Source organism: Miniopterus schreibersii (genome assembly GCF_964146895.1).
Source record: "Miniopterus schreibersii genome assembly, chromosome: 17".
NCBI classification, from domain to species: domain Eukaryota; kingdom Metazoa; phylum Chordata; class Mammalia; order Chiroptera; family Miniopteridae; genus Miniopterus; species Miniopterus schreibersii.
Genome location: NC_138117.1, coordinates 32,779,159 through 32,798,286, shown reverse-complemented (window position 1 = coordinate 32,798,286; position 19,128 = coordinate 32,779,159). Strand labels below are relative to the sequence as shown.

The following is a 19,128-nucleotide window of genomic DNA, read 5'->3' as shown; positions in this document are numbered from 1 at the left end:
CCCGCCCCTCGCGGCGCGGGGAGATGGCGGAGTTGGACGTCGGGCAGCACTGCCAGGTGGAGCACTGCCGGCAGCGAGGTGATGGCGGTGTCGGCCCCGCTCTGCCCCGCGGGCCGTGGCGGCGGGAGGGGGAGGCCTGGGCGGGCGCGTCCTCCAGCGCGTGCCGCGAGCTGCGCGGGCGCTTCTCCGTGGGAGACACGTGGTCTCCTTGGCAGGGACCCCGGCAGCTCCTGCAGACACCGGGGCGAGCCCCTGGGTTTTCGGGTGCACTCGCCGAGAAGCCGCGCGGGGGGAGGGCTGGAGCCGCCCTCCGCCCTGCCACTGCGACCTCAGGCCTGCCCCGACTCACTGTTTAACCCGCTACTGTCAGGCGAAGGCAGCGGGCGCGGTCAGTTTAACCCGCCTTCACGGGCTCCTCCCGAGACGAGCTTCGAGCGCGAAGGCCCTTAGCTTCTACCGGATTCTCAGGGATTCTGACCCTCAGACTATTCCGCCTGGTAGCCCACTGTCCCGGCTCTGTCGCTCTTGCATCCCGATTGTCACCCCATCAACAGACGTCTGCCCAGCACCTGGTTTGGGGCTGGGACTTCGTAAAGCTATGAAATTCGGTCTTTTCGTAGAACAGCTTTCAAACTGGTAGGTCAGCTGCATTTCAGAGCATCAGTGACCATGGGATCTCTGTCCCCTGAGCTGGGGGACCCGTGACGCACGGAGCCCATGCAGTAGCCGGCGCAGGGCAGCGTGGCCCAGGCTTTAGGATTTCACCCGTCTCCCCAGGCAAGCCCCTGACACAGTGCAGCACACAGCAGGCTCGGTCCTTGGTACCTGGGTTTCATGCCACATGGGCGCTATCGCATTTGGCTCGAGAGAGTGGCCAGTAGGCTTCATCTCCCGTTGCAGCTACAGTCACTGGTGGCAGGTTCCTGAGTCACTGATGAGAAGGACTCTGAGGTTCAGCCCGGATTAGTGGGAGCGCCACAACTGACTAGGATACCTGCTGTGGCCTGTGGGCAAAGGACAGCATCCCTGCTGGGCTCTCGTTACTTAGAGCCCTCTGTATATGTACCTTTCAATGGCTGTGATGCCAGCCCTCCAGCAAGTAAGAACCTTTGCTTCCTTGTACGTTTTTCTTCCTGAAGCTTAGCCAGTTGATTTTGACTGTAAGTTATATATCTCTGGTATACCCTATTAACCCTAATAAGTTCACCTTATCTACCATTTGTGAGATATCCATCTTCCTTTCCAAATTCAGGTGTCTCCTAAAATCTAAATATCTGAAATGAGGCCAAGGTCTAGCTCTTTGGACTAGTGGACAGGGGTTAAGATTTTGGAGTATGTTAAGTGAATATCCTAATTTTTTTTTAGTTTCTGGGTGGATAGAAGGATGGTGTAGGGTGTCAGGAAATTATCTTGATCTTCACCCTGAGTCCTCTTGGTTTGCATCTGATATTTACATGGTCACCCAAAGTCTCAAAATAGCAGGCAGGTACAACATTTCCAATTTGAAAGAGACATTAAAGTTTTGCAGAGTATTACATGCTTCAGTTTCTGTCTTGCTGACAAATGTATACACACTTTCTTGGTATGAAACATGTTCACAGAATCATTCAGTCAGAGCAGCAGTGACAGTTCATTAAGCGCAGTTCCCAGGTGAAGGAAGAAGTGTATTTGGGCTCTCATGTCCCACAAGCAGAATTACCCAGGGGTCCTTTTTGATTATAAGATCCTTTCTTTCTGTTGGGAGTTGAGGTAACCTGTAGGATGAGGTCTTCGGGGGGAAACTGTAGCTTCCTATAAAGGGCAGTGTCTTTTCACTTCGTAAAAGTGGTTTGATTGGATATAGCCAGCCTTACTTGGCTATAAACTATTATTTAATATGAGGTACACTGAAAACAATCTAGAGAGTAACTAATTGCATCTGGTGCCACATCTGGGAATGGATACTTCCATGTGCTTTCTAAAAATTCTGTTCCTAACTTAGTTGTTATTTAGTTAGCTAATTCTAATTTGGTTGTTCCTCAAGGGAAAACACAATTTAGGATTAAATTTTAGTATCAATCAATCTATCGAATTTCTGGAGTCTCTAAAAGCATTTCCACCCAGTCACCATAGGATTTTTCTCAGATTGAACATATTCAAGATAAGTTAATTGTAATTATCTTAGGAATTATAGTTACTTTCTTACTATTCATATCTTTTACAAACATCATTTGGTTTTTATAATTACCCTATGAAGTAGATATAGCATAAAGCATAGCTATAGATATATACAAACACACATGTACACACAGACATTATATACTTATATCTACATTTATTTCTATATTACCTAATAATAAAGCTTTGATTTTATGTGTATATATATATATATATATATGTATATATGTGTGTGTTTACATAGATATAATACATATACTATAAAATATATTTATATATAAAATCTCCAGAGCTCTACTGTTAGGTAACTTGCCTAGCATTGCTAAATTAATAAACAGTGGAATCAGAATCGAAACCCAGGTTTTTCACTTAAAATGCAGTGTTTTTTCAGTATGCAGTCTTCAAAAACAACACCTACTAACTCTGGGAAACAAAAACAAACCAAAAACCCCCAGAAATTTTTAGATTTAGCATGCTACAAGAAGTAACACTTATCTCCTAGTAATCTAGTAACTTTCTCCCAGAGGACTTGGGGTTGTGATGGCTTTTGTTTAACCACTACTTGATACACTCGGACATTGATCAAAAAGGAAAGTTCATCTATGGCAGTGGCTCAGTACTTGAAGATTCTATATGCTTAAGAAAACTAAATCAAAATCAGATACTGACCAGAAAATGTAACATTTTCCCTCACTTTTAGATTTTCTTCCATTTGTATGTGATGGTTGTTCAGGAATATTTTGGTAAGTTATGTTTTTACACAGGGTTTGGGAGTAATTTTAGTGTTTGCAATATGAGGCTTATTTCTGAGCAGCAGAATGATGTAAAATAGCTCTTACTTTAGCCATTGATATTTGATATTCATTATGATAATCACTTGGAAAAAACAGACTAGTCATAGGCTCTGATTACTTGTGGATATATTTGGTTAATCTTTAAACTTCATAGATGGCATTATCTGTGTGTGATTTTTTTTTAATGTAAAAGTTGTACTTGTGTCTTTTAATCACAAGGAGACAACATGTCCACAATATAATGTATATGGAAAAAAATCCAGTTAATGATTATTACTCTATTTTAATTAATGAAAGGAAAGTAGCCCAACCCATACATTTCCTAAATTGGATATCAATGTTCTTTGCACACACATAATATACAAAATAAAACCAAAGATTTTGGAAAATGTATTTTCTTTGCAATTACACTTGCACATATCAGGCATTTAATTAATTTAATTTTTATTTAAAAAAATATTTTTATTCTTTTTTAGAGAGAGAGGGAGGGAGAGGGAGAGAGAAACATCGATGTTAGAGTGAAGCATTGATCCGCTGCCTCCTGCATGCCCCCTACCAGGAATCGAACCTTCGACCTTTAGTTACACAGGCCGACGTCCAACCAACTGACCCACAGTGGCCAGGGCAGGCATTTAATTTATTGAACAGAACACTGAAAGAACAAATTCTCTTAGGAAGATAATTCAGAAAGATTTATTAGAAGTAGTGCATGTTTTAAAAACAGAACTAAAGCACTCCTTTGACCTTTTATTATTAATGGTCTTTGAGAAATAAAAAGAATCAAAAGATTTTTCTTCTTTTCACACACCTGAAAGCACTCAGAGTAAAGGTAATTTAGAGTGATGAGTTGTTTTTGCTCATGTGGAAGTTGAACAGTTGCATTTAAAACTTTTGAGGCAATAGATGCTCTGTATCTGGTATTTCCGGTTATCCTTATATGTAGAGTTCTTAATGGAGTGTAAATGTAATTAATCTTAAGGTAACTAACCATTGAAATATCTCACATTATTGCAGTTATCTTCATATTATTGAATTGCATTTAAATAAACACTGTTTTTTAAAATTATTTAAGCCTTGAGCACAGAAGCAGAGAGTCGCACAGCTGTCCTGAGGTATGTTAATAGTTCTGTGTACTAGCACACCTTTGTATTATGTACTCCTCTTCCTATCTGGAAGGGGCTTCAAACCAGTCTGTACAGCAGAGTAAAATTTGGCGTATTAAGCTAATTATGCAAAGTATTATTTTTGCTTCATTTATATTTCTCAGTTTGTTTTAAAGAAAAATTGGTCTACTTGGTATTTATACATTTTTATTCTCATAATTCTTATTTCTTTGCACTTCAGTTCTATTTAGGTGGCCCACTTGCAGCTTTAGGCTCTATATTTGCAGATCTAAAATGGAATTAATGTCCTCATCATATACTCCTTCCAGTTTCCTCCACTCTTTTTTTTTTAATCCTCATTGGAGGATATTTTTTCTCATTGCTTTTCAGAGAGAGTAGAAGGGAAAGAGAGAGAAACATTGATGTGAGAGAGACACATTGATTGGTTGCCTCCTGCATGTACCCAGTCCAGGGCTGGGGATCAAGCCTGCAACTGAGGTACTGGCCAGAATCGAATCTGGGACCCTCCAGTCCACGGGTCAGTGCTCTAACCACTGAGCAAAACTGGCTAGGGCTCCTCCACTTTTGTGTTCATTTTTACTGGTGCCTGCTGTTAGGATTCAGTGGCAATAAATTGTTCTGATTCAGTCAGCCTTAGACAACCAGGAACAAACCTGTAGTTCAACAAAGTCCCATTCTAATTCTGACCAAATCCAGAGATTTAAAAAGGGCTGGCAGACAGAGGCCAAAATATCTTTATTATTGATAAAGGAGAAAGTGAATGGTAAAGCTTAGTAAGGAGAGCCCAATAGGTCTTCAAAGAAAGCCAAAATTAGGCAGGTTGCTTGCCAGTCACAGTAGTGCTGGACCAGGGTAGGCCTCCTCCTTGACTTCCAAGTTCAGTTCCAAGAGGGGAAAAAAGAGAAAGCTGAGCCTACCACATGGAAAGTAGTTTTCTCACATTTGACAGTCCGATAAGCGGCCCTACCTCCCTTGGTTCAGAGAGAGACAGGAAGTGAAACAGAATCATTCCATTTGGAAGGAAGCATTAGCCTTGCCCTTGGACATCTGTTCCTGCCCATTGTTTACCAAGCACCTTACCAAGGAGTTTACATCTGTTCTCTCAGTTATAGAAAGTTATGGTTAAATGGGCTTCAGTCAAAGTCTGGCATTGTGAAGTTTAGGTGATTTATTTGAGGAAACTAAAAATTAACAAATTTATTGGTATTATGTAGGATTAACTGGAAGGAAATACTTATTTAGAGTCATACAGTAAACATACTGCTGCTTCTTACACAGCTTGCCCTGTGCCTTCCTTTTTCTTATGATGTCATTTAATTTTCTATGAATGTCTCTCACAGAATGTCTCTCAATTGGATCTCAGTTAAATAGTGAAGAAAAATCATTTACCTTGAGACTGTGGGAACAAATTTGGAAAAATAGTTAAGTCAGTTCCAGCAAGATGTAACTATTATTTATATAGAGGAATATCCTTTGATTGTAGATTTCAAGCAATTATTTCCCTAAGTTCATTCAACTCTGGAAGCATAGTTATTTAATACAGGCTCCCCTGGTTTTAGAAAGTTCACTTTAAGCCACTTCACTTTTATGGAAGACCCACATTAGTATCTGTGCTACCCAAAAGAAATCCAAAAAGGGTTTTCACTCTTACGAACAAAGGCGAAAAGTGAAAATAGTGTTTAGCATTTGTTTTGCAGTGAACTAGCCATGCCCTGTACAGGCAGTGCCCACCCCGAGCTGTGAGAGCGGCCCCACCAGGCTCCTTCCCCAGAACCACACCTGGCATCTCAGCATTAGGGTGCCCTAGCTTTGAACTGTGTCTGAGCATCTGGGAGACCCATTTGGGGGGTCTGGGAACACTAAAAGAATTTTCCATATAAGTTAATGGTAATTGTTTCTTCACTTTGTGCCATTTCAACTTATGAAAGATTTCATAGGCACACTCAACTACTTTCAGATAGTGGGGGACACCTATACTCAAAGTAGCCTGGCTGATCTGGGTTTTTAAAAAATCTTAAAACATCTCATCTTTTTCTGATGTAATATTTGCTGGTAATGTGATATTGAACACACCATCAAGAATAGTATATCATTATGAAAACTGTCTTTAACCCTCTGTATCATGGATAAACATATAATTTTTAAGTGTTCATTTATATATATTTACTTAAAATTGGTGTAGAAAGTAGGTATGATTTGCCGTTGAGAACTGATGATGAGATGATTACCTGAGCATATTATTACTGGGGCATTTTTGTGTTGGACTGTTACAAAGTAGAAGACTAAAATTATAGAGTAACTGAATAGTCACTTTAACTTGACTTAGAAGATAAATATACCACAGTAGGAAATTATGAAAATGTAGAACAGTCAACACAATAATCATTTCTCACACAAATATTATAATCTGCTTTGTGGGAGTGTCTAAGTTGCTCTTATAAGTTTAAGCAAAGATAATCTGAATGCTGCCTTCCAAAGTAGATTTGTTGATTTACTCTCCATGTGAAATACTCCCATTTTCTGTTTTTTTACATTTTCAGGTGACTGCAGTCAAGGAGAGATTGAAGTCAGATACGCAGGCGTCTTACCCATGCTCATTTAAGGACTGTACTGAGAAAGAGCTTGTACCAGTTATCTGTCCTTATTGTGAGAAGAACTTTTGCCTGAGGTGATCACTCAGATCATTCACACTCTGTATATATGCTTAATTTGTATGCAAATACTTGAAGTAGTGTCACTCTTTTGTTGCTTACAGACACCGTCATCAGTCAGATCATGAATGTGAAAAACTGGAGCTCCCTAAGCCTCGTATGGCTGCCACTCAGAAACTCGTTAAAGACATTATTGGCAAGTATCAAGGAAGTGTGTTTCATTGCTTTCCGTGTTGTCCATATACTCTGTTAGTTCCAAAGCTCCTGCTTCTTATGCCAGCTTTTCAGTATGGAAGGTGTTAACAGCCCCTGGTCCTTACAACTTGCAAAAGATTTTGATGACATTCTTGTAAAAGTATTTTTTCACAAGACCTACCTGACCAAAGAAAATTTGGAAATGCTGTAGAAGTTCCCTAATAGATGTTCTCTTGCTGGGCCACTTAGATCAACTGGTTAACCATCGTGGCTAGAAATGGCATTCATGAGGCTAACATGGTGGATTGTAGTCTCTAAAGACTAAACTTTAAGCCTAGTCTGCTGTCCTATGAATGCTTCTGATAATCTGACATACGAGGAGGGAATGTATTTATAACCTAGGCCAGTCTCTCTGCCAACATGTTAATTTAGCAGAATTTTCATTCTCTGTTAAGGATACTACCTTTATTAAAATCTTGTATAACCAAATCTTAAAGTTCTCTGTAGAAGTGTTAGTGATTGGATGAAATAGGCTTAAATTAGAAAGAAGCATGTAACTGAGTTTTTTGACGTGGAGATTGCTTGGATCAACCTCTGGTATTTTTCCATTAACCATGTAAATATAGTACCTACACAATTAATGTTGTCTCTGGATATCTCCATTGTGTGTAATTTGTGTAAGTTCTAGGGCCATAATAAAAAGTAATAATGAATAAAACTCTGGAAAATATAACTGTTCTTATCTGCTTATGTGCTTGTTCTTTTTTCTTAGATTCCAAGACAGGAGAGACAGCAAGTAAGCGACGGAAGGGTGCAAAAAATAGTGCAACAGCTGCAAAGGTAGCACTGATGAAATTAAAGATGCATGCTGATGGAGACAAGTCATTGCCACAGGTTGGCCTTAGAGACTTTGAAAAACAAAAAAGTTTAAATATAGTTAAAGCCCCTCTCTGCTCCTCCCTCCCATCTGGTAACAACTAACCTGAATCTGGTATGTGTCATTCCTAGTGTTACAGGTGTGTAGCTACAAAAATACATCGTTTTGTGAGATTTTTCACTTTGCAGAAATGGCAGGGAACCATGTGTGTCCTTCTTCAATAATTTTTGTTTTTTCACTTGGCATCATGCTTTTAGCATTTATCCATGTTGACACATTTAGTCTAGTCTGTTCATTGTGATAGCTGGATATTCCATGTATGAATACACCACGTTTATTCATTCTCTTAATGAACAATATTCACAATTTTTCCACGTTTTTTTGCTGTTATAAATTCTTAAACAGCGGATGTCCTTGTGTGTATGTGGGAATGTTCCTCTAGGCCATTCCCCTTAAAACTCTATAATATCAATTACATTTTATATGTATGTACATACATAAATACATAAATACCTTAAAACAGTTTCCCCTAGCCTTACAACTGTATTAGATAGGCTGATCTTTTTTATTTTATTTTAAAGATTATTGATTTTATAATCCCTGCAGGATTGAGACCCTCAGACTGGAAAATGTTTCTCTAGGGAATAGAAAAGCTGGGTCCTGGACTATGCTCATCTTCAGCTTTCCTGGATATGTAAACTTTGTACTGTCATTGGTTGTGCTGATTTTTTGCCTTCCTGTCTGAGAGTTTCAGAGTTTCTTGCCAACACTGGGCACTATGCACTGTTACCAATCTGATAGATGTGAAGTTATATCTCACCGAGGTTTAAAGTTAAATTTCCCTTTTTATTACTGAGGTTCAACTACTTTGCCTAAGTTTATTGGCTATTGACTTTCTCCTGTGAATTATTTGTTCATATCCTTTGTCCATTTTTTTCTGTTGGGTTGTTTGACACTTTTTAAAATAGATTTGTAAGATTTTTTTAGATGTTCTGAATGCTTTGATTACAAGTGTTGCACATACCTTTTCTCAGCCTGTGGTTTGTCTTCCCTTTGTTTTTGATCTCTTTAGTGATTCAGGCTTGTAAAATTTTAATATACTCAAATTTATTAATGATTTCCTTTAGATTTTTACTTTTCACAATTAGTTGTTTAAGATATTTTCTTATATTTTCCTTTAAAAGCTTTATTTTATTCGATTATTTTGTTTAGCTCTTTATTTCATTTATAATTTAATTGTAAGTAAGTGGAAGTAAAGATTTCCACACACGCACCCCCCGAATAGGTTACCTATGGTCATAACATAAGATATTGAGAGTTAGTCCTGGTGATTACACCTCTGTCACCTACCATCTTGTCCTATACATGTGGGACTAGTTTGGGAATCCAGTTCGGTTCCTCTCTTTCTGTCTATCTTTGCATCAGTGTCCAGCTGTGTTAATTGTCATAGCTGTATAATAAGTAGGACAAGTCTCTGCACCTTATTCCTTGCTTTCAGCTGTATCTATTCTTGGCCATTTATTCTTTTGTAAAAATTGTAGAATCGCTTTGTCCTGCTCTGTGAAATTGTGATTGATTGGAATTGTCCTGAATTTTTCTCCTAGAACAATTGCCCTCTTTAGAATTTTGACTCTTATCCATGTGAATGGTCAATTGTTCCAGTTTTTCTTTAGATCTTCTTTTCTGTCTTTAAATAACATCTGTTGTGCTTACCACACCTATCTATATAGCTTTTCTTGGGCATCTTCTTAGGCTCTTCATAATTTTTGCTCTCTTTGCAAATAATAACTTTTTTTAAAAAAACTAATGTTTTTTTAATTGGTTATTGCTGATTGTTGTATGTTGTCCTTCTATCCAGCAGAGAAATGTCTGATTGCTCCCGTAGTTTGTAGGTTTTCTGTACAGTTACATTTTCTGCAAATGACAGTTTTGTGTTTTGAGGGTTTTTTGTTTTTTTCCCAAGTTTTCTTTCCTTTTACTCCTCCCCCTTTTCATCATTATTTGTCTTAATGCATTGATTGAACTCTCCAGAACAATATTGGATAATACAGGTGACAGCAGGCATCTGACTTTAATCCAAATGATTCTGAAGTTTTACCATTAAGTATTATCTTTACTGGAGATTTTTGATAGCTTTTTTCAGGTTAACAATATTTCTTCCTGTTCCCAGTTTGCTAGGAATTTATATCATGAAGTTTTTCTGTAAGTTTTTTTCCTGCATCTATTAAGATGATCTTCTTTCCCCCCTTGTCAATGTGATAAACTATGTTGATGGATTTTTCTGTTGTTCAATCACCCATGTATTCCGGGATAAACCACTTGACTCTGGTCTATAATTCTTTTAAAATGCACTGCTACATTGATTTTCTAATATATTATTTAGTGTTATTTTGTGACAGTAGCCAGATTATACTTAGTTGAGTTTTCCTCTTCTACTCTTTGAAATAGTTGTAAGGGGTGGGGATTTTTTGTTCTTGAAGGTTTGGTAATGGTTATTATAGCCTTTTGGGGGGGAGAATTTCTAACTCTATTTCAAAATGTTAATAGTTCTTGGTTTATTTGGATAATCTATTGCTTCTGAAATAAAATTTTGTAAATAACATTTTTCTTAAAAATTTCTGGTGTAGATTTTCCAGTTTATTGTTGTAAAGTTGTTCAACTTATTATCTTACGTTCCAGAATCTCTACTGTGTCTTTGGTCATTCCATTTCATTTCATTCTTAATATTTTTCATTTGGATTTTTCTTTGTTTTCTCCTTGAACAGTCTTCCTAGAGGTTTGTGTTTGAAAAGACACAAAGAACCATAATTTGGTTTCATTGACCTCTGTATTGTTTTTTGCTTTCTCTTTCACCGAATTCTGTTCTTTTATTATTTCCTGTTCTCTTCTTTTGTTCAGATTTCCTCTAATGTTGTTTTTTTAACTTCTCACATTGAATGGTGAACTTATCTATTTTCAGCCTACTTCTTGGGTGTTTTTTTTTAGGTAACTTTAATTCAGACACAGAACAGTTGCAAGAATAGTACAAAGAAAGTAATTTTCCGTATTCTTTACCCAAATGTACCAGTTGCTTATATTTTGCCCTGTCTGCTCTATCATTTGCAGCTCGTTCTCTCTGTCTATAGAGGTCTGCATATGTGTGCCTGTGTGTGTACGTGTGTGTGCATACTAATTTTTGGTCTGGTTATCTGTCTGTTTCTGAGACAGATGTGTTAAAATCTCCTGTAGCTGTGGTTTTCTCATGTTTTTTTCTTTTAATTTGAATGTTTTTGCCGAGTTGTATATTACCAGGTGTGTGGAATTTCTTCATTGTTATATCTTCTTTATGAATTTCGCCTTAAATGCTATTTTGAATTACAATAGTATTGTTTCACTAGTTTTCTTTCAGTTAATATTTAACTATTATGTCTTTTTTTATCACGTTATGTTCAACTTTTCTGTGTTGTTTTGTTTTAGGGTGTCTCTTGTAAGCAGCATATAGCTGGACTTTGTTTTTTTAATCCAGCTTGATAGTATCCCTCTTTCATAGGTGAGTTGAATCCATTTATATTTATTGTGGTCACTGATACCTTTGAATGTGTCTCTTCCATCTTATGATTTTTGCTCACCATCCGTTTCCTTTGTTTCCCTTTCCTGTCATCTTTTGCATTGATCAAATTTTCTGTATTTTCTCTTATTCTGCTCTTTTAGAAACCATTAATTGTAGTCTTCTTCTTTTAGTGATTATCCTTAGTATTTTCCTTTCTTGAAATCTTTTTTTGATGTTTTTAAATTTGCAAAGGTCCTACATACTTTTAACAAGTGTAACTATTAAAAGATGTATAAAGGGAAAAATCAACCTCACCCTGAAGGGTTCATACTGGATTTGCATTATATGGTATTTACCAATTTTGAGAGAAATGACATTTTTATTACATGGTGGTCCTGTTTAGGAATCTTATGTCTTTTCAGTTATTCAGATCATGCGTTCCTGCTTCTATAACATACATGTCTCCATTTAAGTCTTACTCCTTATTTATATTCATCCCTGGTTATTTCTGTTGTGAACAGGACACTTGTGCCCACTTCTGTTTTCAGGTTCTCATGGCTGATAGAAGAGAGGCCTTGATCTCTGTGTACTCATCTGGTCAGCCGCGCCATCAGCTCTGTCATTAATTTCAGAAGTTTCTTCACCGCTAGGGCCCTTGATTTCCTAGATATACAGTCACATCCATTAACAAATAAGGATAATGGTAATTTCATGTTTTAATAACTATACTAGTTATTTAATTTGCTTATACTGTATTATCTACAATCTCCAATATAATAATAATAATAATATAATAATGGTCATAACAGGCATGTCTTCATATTTTTAATTTTTAATATGTATATATAATTAAATACCAATTTTCCTCTCAAAATCTAAAGTTACTTGGTATTATATCCTCTTAATAAGGACAAGGAACTTGCCTGGCCAGTGTGGCTAAGTGGTTGAGTGGTGCACCATGAACCAGGAGATCACGGTTTGATTCCCGTCAGGGCACATGCCTGTGCTGTGGGCTTGATCCCCAGTAGGAGGCGTGCAGGAGGCAGCTGATGGATGATTCTCTCTCATCATTGATGTTTCTCTCTCCCTCTCCCTTCCTCTCTCTGAAATCAGTAAAAACATTTTTTTTTTTTTTTTTAAAAAAAGGGACAAGGAACTTGCCTTGCCTACCCACTCGAATATCTCCCATCCCTTCATCTTTGTTCACACATATATATTATTTTCATCAACAGCTGTGTAAATCTATCAACATATTTTTTGAGTTTCTTCTTTCCTTAAGACTTATTTTTATTTTGCTGAAGTCCATTCTTTAGCGGTTCATTCATTCAGAGTCTTGGCTGGTAAACTCTTAGTCTCTTTTGTCTGAAAGTGCCCTATTTTATACCTTCGCTTGAGCTGCATTATCTATTAGACACTTACCTCTGTGGATCTGCTGTACATTGGCCTCTGTTGTCTGTTGTTGGGGAAACGTTTTCTGTCTCTTGATTCTCATTGATTTATGGGTAATCTGTCTTTTTTGGTGGCTTTTAAGATTTTACCTGTGATAGTTTGCGATTTCAGTGCAATGTTTCTGGGCATGGATATACTTGAATTATCTAGTTTGGCCCTTGAGGTACATTTAAAATTTTGACTTTTCACTTTTGGAAAATTATAGTCATTTCCTCTCTGAATATTGCCTCTCCATCATCTATTCTCTTCTGAAACTTTTGTTAGTTTCAGACACATTTTGGGATTTATAATTCCTATCTTGATGTCTATTTGTGCTGCATTCTAGATGTCTTCCTCAATTCCATCTTCCAATCAAGTAAACCTTTTTATGGAAAGTCATAGAAATTTATCCTGAGTTTTTTATTGCAGAAACTGTATTTTTTAATGTTTATATTTCTTATTAGATATTTATAGTTTTTCTTGTTTCACTTCTTCCTGGTTTGGTTTTATAACTTCTTGTTCCTTTTTTATGGATATTATTCTTTAATTTTTCGCATTGTGAATCCTAAATAACTTTTTAAAATGTCCTTTTCATGTTTAGTTATTTTCATCTTTGCTTTGTTTTGAAATTTCAGTTTACAGACTATGCATGTTTGTGTTGAATAGGAGCTCCTTTCTGTGTCTCTCACTGTGCCCACTCACCTTTCTGCATTTGTTTCATTTTTGATCTTCAGACATATTTATCTTTTTTTTTTTTAGGTGAGGCTATATCTTTTTAATATCCTCTTTTTATGTTTATACTCTTATTACTTTAATTTTAGAGCAGGAACCTACTAGGTTATAGAGTTAGCCCAAACTTGAATTTCCAATGATTTCTTATTTTTTCTTTTAATACTTGTTATCTGTAATAACACACTCCACTGGTCTACAACAAATCTTAATTCTTTGGTGCTGGGATAGGAATTGTCTTGAATCTAATATTTTTGAAGATAATTATAATCTTTTCTTTATGACTTGGAGATGCTCCTCTTATGCCAACAATTTTATTGTAGCAGGAATTTATGTGTAAAACCAGCTCTTCTTAAAGCTGGTTTTAGGAATCAAGGAAGATCTGAGGCCAAGCATCTTTGCTCTTATACTTCTTTTTCTGCATTTATTAATTTATCAAGAAAATACAATATGAGGAGGCATATAGAGGTTAGGCTACTAGAGGAACCATCCAGACCGAAGAATCCTTCTCTTTTATTTTTATGGTTGGTACTTGTCTATTTTTTCTTTTCTTTTTTTAGCTTCTTTATTCTCAAAAGCCCTGCTATCTTTAAATACGTTGTGAGGTCTTTCACATGAAAAGACATGTTTTATGTTTCAGGGATCTTTCATTTGCAGGCACAGAAACTTGATACCAACTAGCTTAATCAGAACAGTTTTTTTCCTCATGTGGTGGGAGTGGTTTTGATCTGGTCTCTAGGGATGACCGAATTCCAGACTCAGATGCAGTAGAAAGAGTCCATTGTGTCCTTGACTTCTGCCTGACTCATTCTTTCCCATTTGACAAGACTTTTTCCACCTTGGTTCAGGAATGGCTGAGAGGGCTGGGGGATAGCTGCAGGCAATTCCAGGTTTAATTCAGTAAGACTTAAAAAAACTCTGGAAAAAGAGAGCTCCCCCTTCCCACTCCCAGCTTTTGAGTATAAAATCCCAGGAAAAGACCTTAGTTGGCCTAACCGAGGGCACATACCTGTCTTTGCACAGATCTCTCTCGCCAGAGTCTCTAGTCCTAGTCCCACGCATTCAGGTGGATGCTAGGCTACTATGATTGACATTCCCACTAGCAGTTTTACCATCAGAGGGTAATCCCTCTCTGACCAGGAGAAGAGAGGATGAGATGCCACCAGACAAAAACAGATGTCTAGTTCATGTATATAATCTGCATTTTAACTTTTTTGTTCTTTACAGACAGAAAGAATCTACTTGCAGGTTTTCTTACCCAAGGGGAGCAAAGAGAAGAGCAAACCCATGTTCTTCTCTCACCGATGGAGCATTGGGAAGGTCATTGACTTTGCAGCTTCTCTAGCCAGTCTCAGAAATGACAATAACAAATCCACAGCCAAGGTAACAGCTGGTTATAATAGCTTCCCCGGGAGTTTTAGGGTATGCTACACACGCATGTTCATTACAGTGTGCTCTGCTTCTCTCCTAACAGAAGTTAAGGTTGTGTCACGTGACCTCGGGAGAAGCGCTACCCTTGGACCACACACTGGAAGCCTGGATCACCAAGGAAGACTGTCCTTTATACAATGGCGGGAATGCTGTCTTGGAATACCTTAGTGAGGAAGACCAGTTTTTAAAGAATGTTGACTCTTACTTGGAATAGTCATTCAAGGATTCAGTCCAGGAATCATGAGGAAAATTCTATGTTAAGTCAGTTTCTTTTACTACAAGTACTGTACATTTTTTTATTTTTAAAAGTTGCTGTAGTGGTTGAGCATTGACCTAGGATCCAGGAGACTGCAGTTCGATTCCCGGTCAGGGCACATGCCTGGGTTGCTGGCTCGATCCCCAGCAGAGGGCGTGCAGGAAGCAGCCAATCAGTGACCCTCTCATCATTGATGTTTCTGCCTCTTTCTCTCCCTTCTCTCTGAGGTCAATAAAGACATATTTAAAAAAAAAAAAAAAAAGTTTCTTTAACATTTTTTCCATTATGTCATAATGCCCATTGTCAGTTTCCTATAATTGAGTTTAAATATTTTTGTTTTAAAGTTTAACTCTGAATTGACACGCAGTTGTTAGCAAGTTATTGTACTTAATTAGCTTTTATGAGGATGTGCTGTAATAACAAAAACAAGGGTGTATTTCTCATTGGTTATGTGAGTTGTTGACTGACCATGACTCTACCCCGTGTCACCTTGACCCCAGAATCTACACCGAATGTTTTGATGTCCTTGGGACATTGCCATTCTTATGACAGGGGAAGAAAGAACTGGCTCTTAGAAGATACATGTATTATATTCGCTTTAGTGACATGGCCAAGCATAGCACCGTGGTGCTGGGAAGTGTGGCTTTTCCATATACCTGCTCCATGGTGTATAAATAGATGTGTGTACTTGAATCAGAAGAACTGAGAGATTGTTTCATTGACTCTTCAGAGTTTTTGGATGAGGAATCTCAGGTCTGGGAGGGGAAGTGATTTTCCTGCTGTCATCTACCCACTCTAGGGCATATCTCTGACAAAGGTTCTCTTCTAAGGAGTCACCACCTGTTTTTGTTTGTGTGAATGTATTTCATGAGAAGAAAGATGGGGTAGCTCAACTTGATTGCAGTCTCTTTATATCTACCAAAGCAAAATACATGCCCAAAGTAACTACATTTTACCACCACATGAAAATGAATGCCTCTGACCGATGTGTTCCATCCTCAACAAAGGACTACTATATAGAAGGAACAGAAATGATTTCTGGTGTGCATGTCCCTTTTCTATTTTAATTATATGACATGCATAGTGGCTTTAGGTTTTAAGGAATAAACCTGGAATGTTCATTTAATCTCTAATATTTTTTCATATTATTTTCATGCAAAAAATGGAGATGGCTTCTGACTTGCATCAGTTGCTTATACACTCATTTATTAATGTAGTTATTCGAGTACCTACTAAGGGTAAGGATTTAATTCTAGTTGCCATGGTGACTACAATGCAAAGCAGTGTGGCAAGTGCCAAATGAACAGATGGATAGTAAGTATAGCTGTGTTCCAACAGATCTTTCATCACAAACTGAATGACCAGAAGTAGAAATAATCCTTAAATCTGTTTTCAAATACCAGAAAGTTTTCGTACAAATGAGTACTTTAGCATGTGTCATAATTACTTGTGTGTGGCAAGGCATCAACACACGTCTCATGAATCAGCTAAAGCTAAACGTACCAGAGAAAGTGCCAGTGGGGGTGAGTAGGGGGCAGGGAAGGCTGGCAGAGACTGAGCCACGTTGGGGGAGAAGGCAGAAGCCGGCCTGTCAGTAATTAGAGAGAGAGGAGAGCACGGGGCACGGAGGGAAGGACTTATGTCAGGAGGCATTCGTGGTAAGGTAGTTTCCAGGTAGTGGGCAAGCTTGTCTGGAAGACACAGGCACCAGCTTCCTCAGAGGCTCCAGAGATGGGGGCTCCAGCCTGAGCAGTCTCCTCGAGAACAGGTTGTGGGCAAGAGAAAAGCCCCCGAGCTTCTCGTTTCCAAATTACTGCTATCAGACAGCTTTCTCCGACCTTCTTTTAGGGCTCTCCATTGAGTATGCTCATTGAAATTTTAGGGTTTCACTGTTCCCACCCCACCTTAGTGTCTTTCCACCTGCTTGCAGACAAGTAATATAGGTGGAAAGCCCACAAGTAGTTTCAAATTCAGATGCCGTAGCTGTAACAACAGTATGATACGAATGAGCTTCCACTGAAATGTAATCGGCCAGTGAAGATGTGAAGGACAGATGAGTACATTTCCCCGATTTGTTGGATTTCATTCCCTGCAGACCTGAGGTAAGGGGAAGATCCAGGGGAGCTGGGGAAGGCAGAGGGCGCAGACAGGAACCAGAGGCAAACGAAAGGTTCATTCCTCACACTGTTGACCTGGGCAACAACAACTGTGAGTTAAAATGTTTGGTCACATACTGTGAAGATGGCTTTGGTTTTATAAGGTTTCTGTTTGTTTTGTTTTTGTCTTTTTAAACTAGGAACGGTCTCTGGGAACTTAACTGAGATATCAGGAACATTAGTTCTGTTCCATTTTCAGCATCAGTACACTGTCTTGATGTGGCACATGGAAACACAATTTATGAACTATAGGGTCTATTGCATTCTTTAAAACTTAAAAAAAAATATTTTTTAATTAGAGTTGACATTCAATATTATATTAGTTTCAGGTGTAGGGTCTACACCTGAAAGATTTGAAAGATTAACCTACATAAGTAGAATTTTTAAAAACTCTATGAAATGTCCAGTAAAATTGCTTTAACAGTTTTTGAGGAGCAAATACTGTGATCTAAAAATACTTCAAACTGTCCTTGTTGCGTTGAACACCGGTTGTGTCTTGGTTCCCTGAGGGATCTGCAGAAGTGGTCATCTGTTCAGAGACTACCAGATCTGCAGGCTTAATAGCAGACATACTAGCAGGAATAACAGACATTCCTTGTTTGGGAAATACATCATCATGGGAGTATGTGGGTTGAAGTCCAAAAACTCTGATACTTTTCTTTATTCTTGGCAGGCAAGGCCCAGGCACATGACTCGGCTGGGTCAGTGGGACGTCCTTGCCCTTCACTGTGAACAGAGATGAGTGTTACAAGGGAGCAGTAAGAGCATTAGTACCATGGCCTCGCACTGCCCCACTGCGTCAGGCTCCAGGTCCAGCAGCAGTGGTCCCTTAACCAAACTGTCCCTTTGGCATGGGTCCGGTCACCTGCTTTCCCTAGGTTCCCAAACTACCTGGTCACCATCCTGGAAATTGTTTTTCTACTTAAGGATTCCAAAAACAGTTTCAGATTTTGCCTAACCAATGCACTCGCTGTTTAGAGTTGTAGGAAATCTATCAGCCGCCTCAGGATGTGGCAGGGCTAATTTCTGGGCTCTGGTTTTCTAAGTCATGCTGAAGGGCCACCTGAGCGAGCGAGCTGCAGGAGGGTGAAGCCGGCATCTGGTTGGATTCCTTTGGGCTCAGTGCCCAGCAAACGTGAGCTCAGTGCTCTGGGCTCAGTGCCCAGCAAACGTGGCCAATGAACACTTACTTGATCTTGACATGAATGAATAAAATAGTAACACCCACCTGCAGGCCTCCTCAATACCTATTTTAGATTTTCAGATCTTAAGTGTTTCTAGTATAGATTTTCCGTAAGAAGAAAGAAAACTGAAAAAACGATGACACTGTCTTTAAATGCAGGAGAAGAGGAAGCTGTTTTTTCATGAGCAGAAACGAGGAAATGGGGAAGGGAGAGGTTGGGTTTCTGCCGTGATCAGTTGAGGCTGTAGTATGCTGAGGCTCATACATTTTCATAACTACAAGTTAGGCAGGTTGTGCCACTCACGAGGCAGCTTGGTATTTGTTTGAAAGTACACAGTCCCTCCTCCTGTACTTTGATCCAGCAAAACAACTCTTTGCTCAACCTCAGCCCGGCATCGGCATCGGGACGCCCCTACCGGGAATGTTCTCTAGTTGTTTTTCATGCTTTTGCATATGTGATTAAGCTTTCAAAATGACTCGATGCCTCTTTATTGTCTTGCTTTCTGTGGCTCTTGGAGAAGCAGGGAAACCATTTCTCAGTCTCCTGAGTACAGGGAAGACTGACATCCTGTTTTTCACAAAGACCCAAGAAGCCGTCCTCGTCAGATCAAGTTACAG

The 19,128-nt window shown here is 38.7% G+C and overlaps 1 protein-coding gene across 5 annotated transcripts; it reads left to right on the top strand.

Annotated features, from left to right (window-relative positions):
- Positions 1–15,417, top strand: ZFAND1 (zinc finger AN1-type containing 1). Of its 5 annotated transcripts, none has more exons than XM_081117210.1 (8): positions 1–78; positions 2,858–2,900; positions 4,024–4,063; positions 6,616–6,743; positions 6,831–6,922; positions 7,694–7,761; positions 14,712–14,867; positions 14,959–15,417. In XM_081117210.1, the coding sequence occupies exons 1-8, from the start codon at positions 24–26 to the stop codon at positions 15,127–15,129; spliced, it is 753 nt and encodes a 250-aa protein (XP_080973336.1). In that variant the 5' UTR covers positions 1–23; the 3' UTR covers positions 15,130–15,417. The 5 variants fall into 5 exon arrangements, with proteins under 5 accessions (XP_080973336.1, XP_080973335.1, XP_080973337.1 ...); XM_081117209.1 differs by having other exon boundaries at positions 7,694–7,815; XM_081117211.1 differs by having other exon boundaries at positions 16–56; positions 7,694–7,815.
- Positions 15,418–19,128: the final 3,711 nt, after the last annotated feature.

Excerpts from the sequence above, each read along its gene's own strand:
- ZFAND1 (XM_081117209.1), top strand. The coding sequence starts at position 24 with ATGGCGGAGTTGGACGTCGGGCAGCACTGCCAGGTGGAGCACTGCCGG. Across the intron at positions 79-2,857 it reads GGAGCACTGCCGGCAGCGAG|ATTTTCTTCCATTTGTATGT; the intron begins GTGATGGCGGTG and ends CCTCACTTTTAG. Across the intron at positions 4,064-6,615 it reads AGTCGCACAGCTGTCCTGAG|GTGACTGCAGTCAAGGAGAG; the intron begins GTATGTTAATAG and ends TTACATTTTCAG.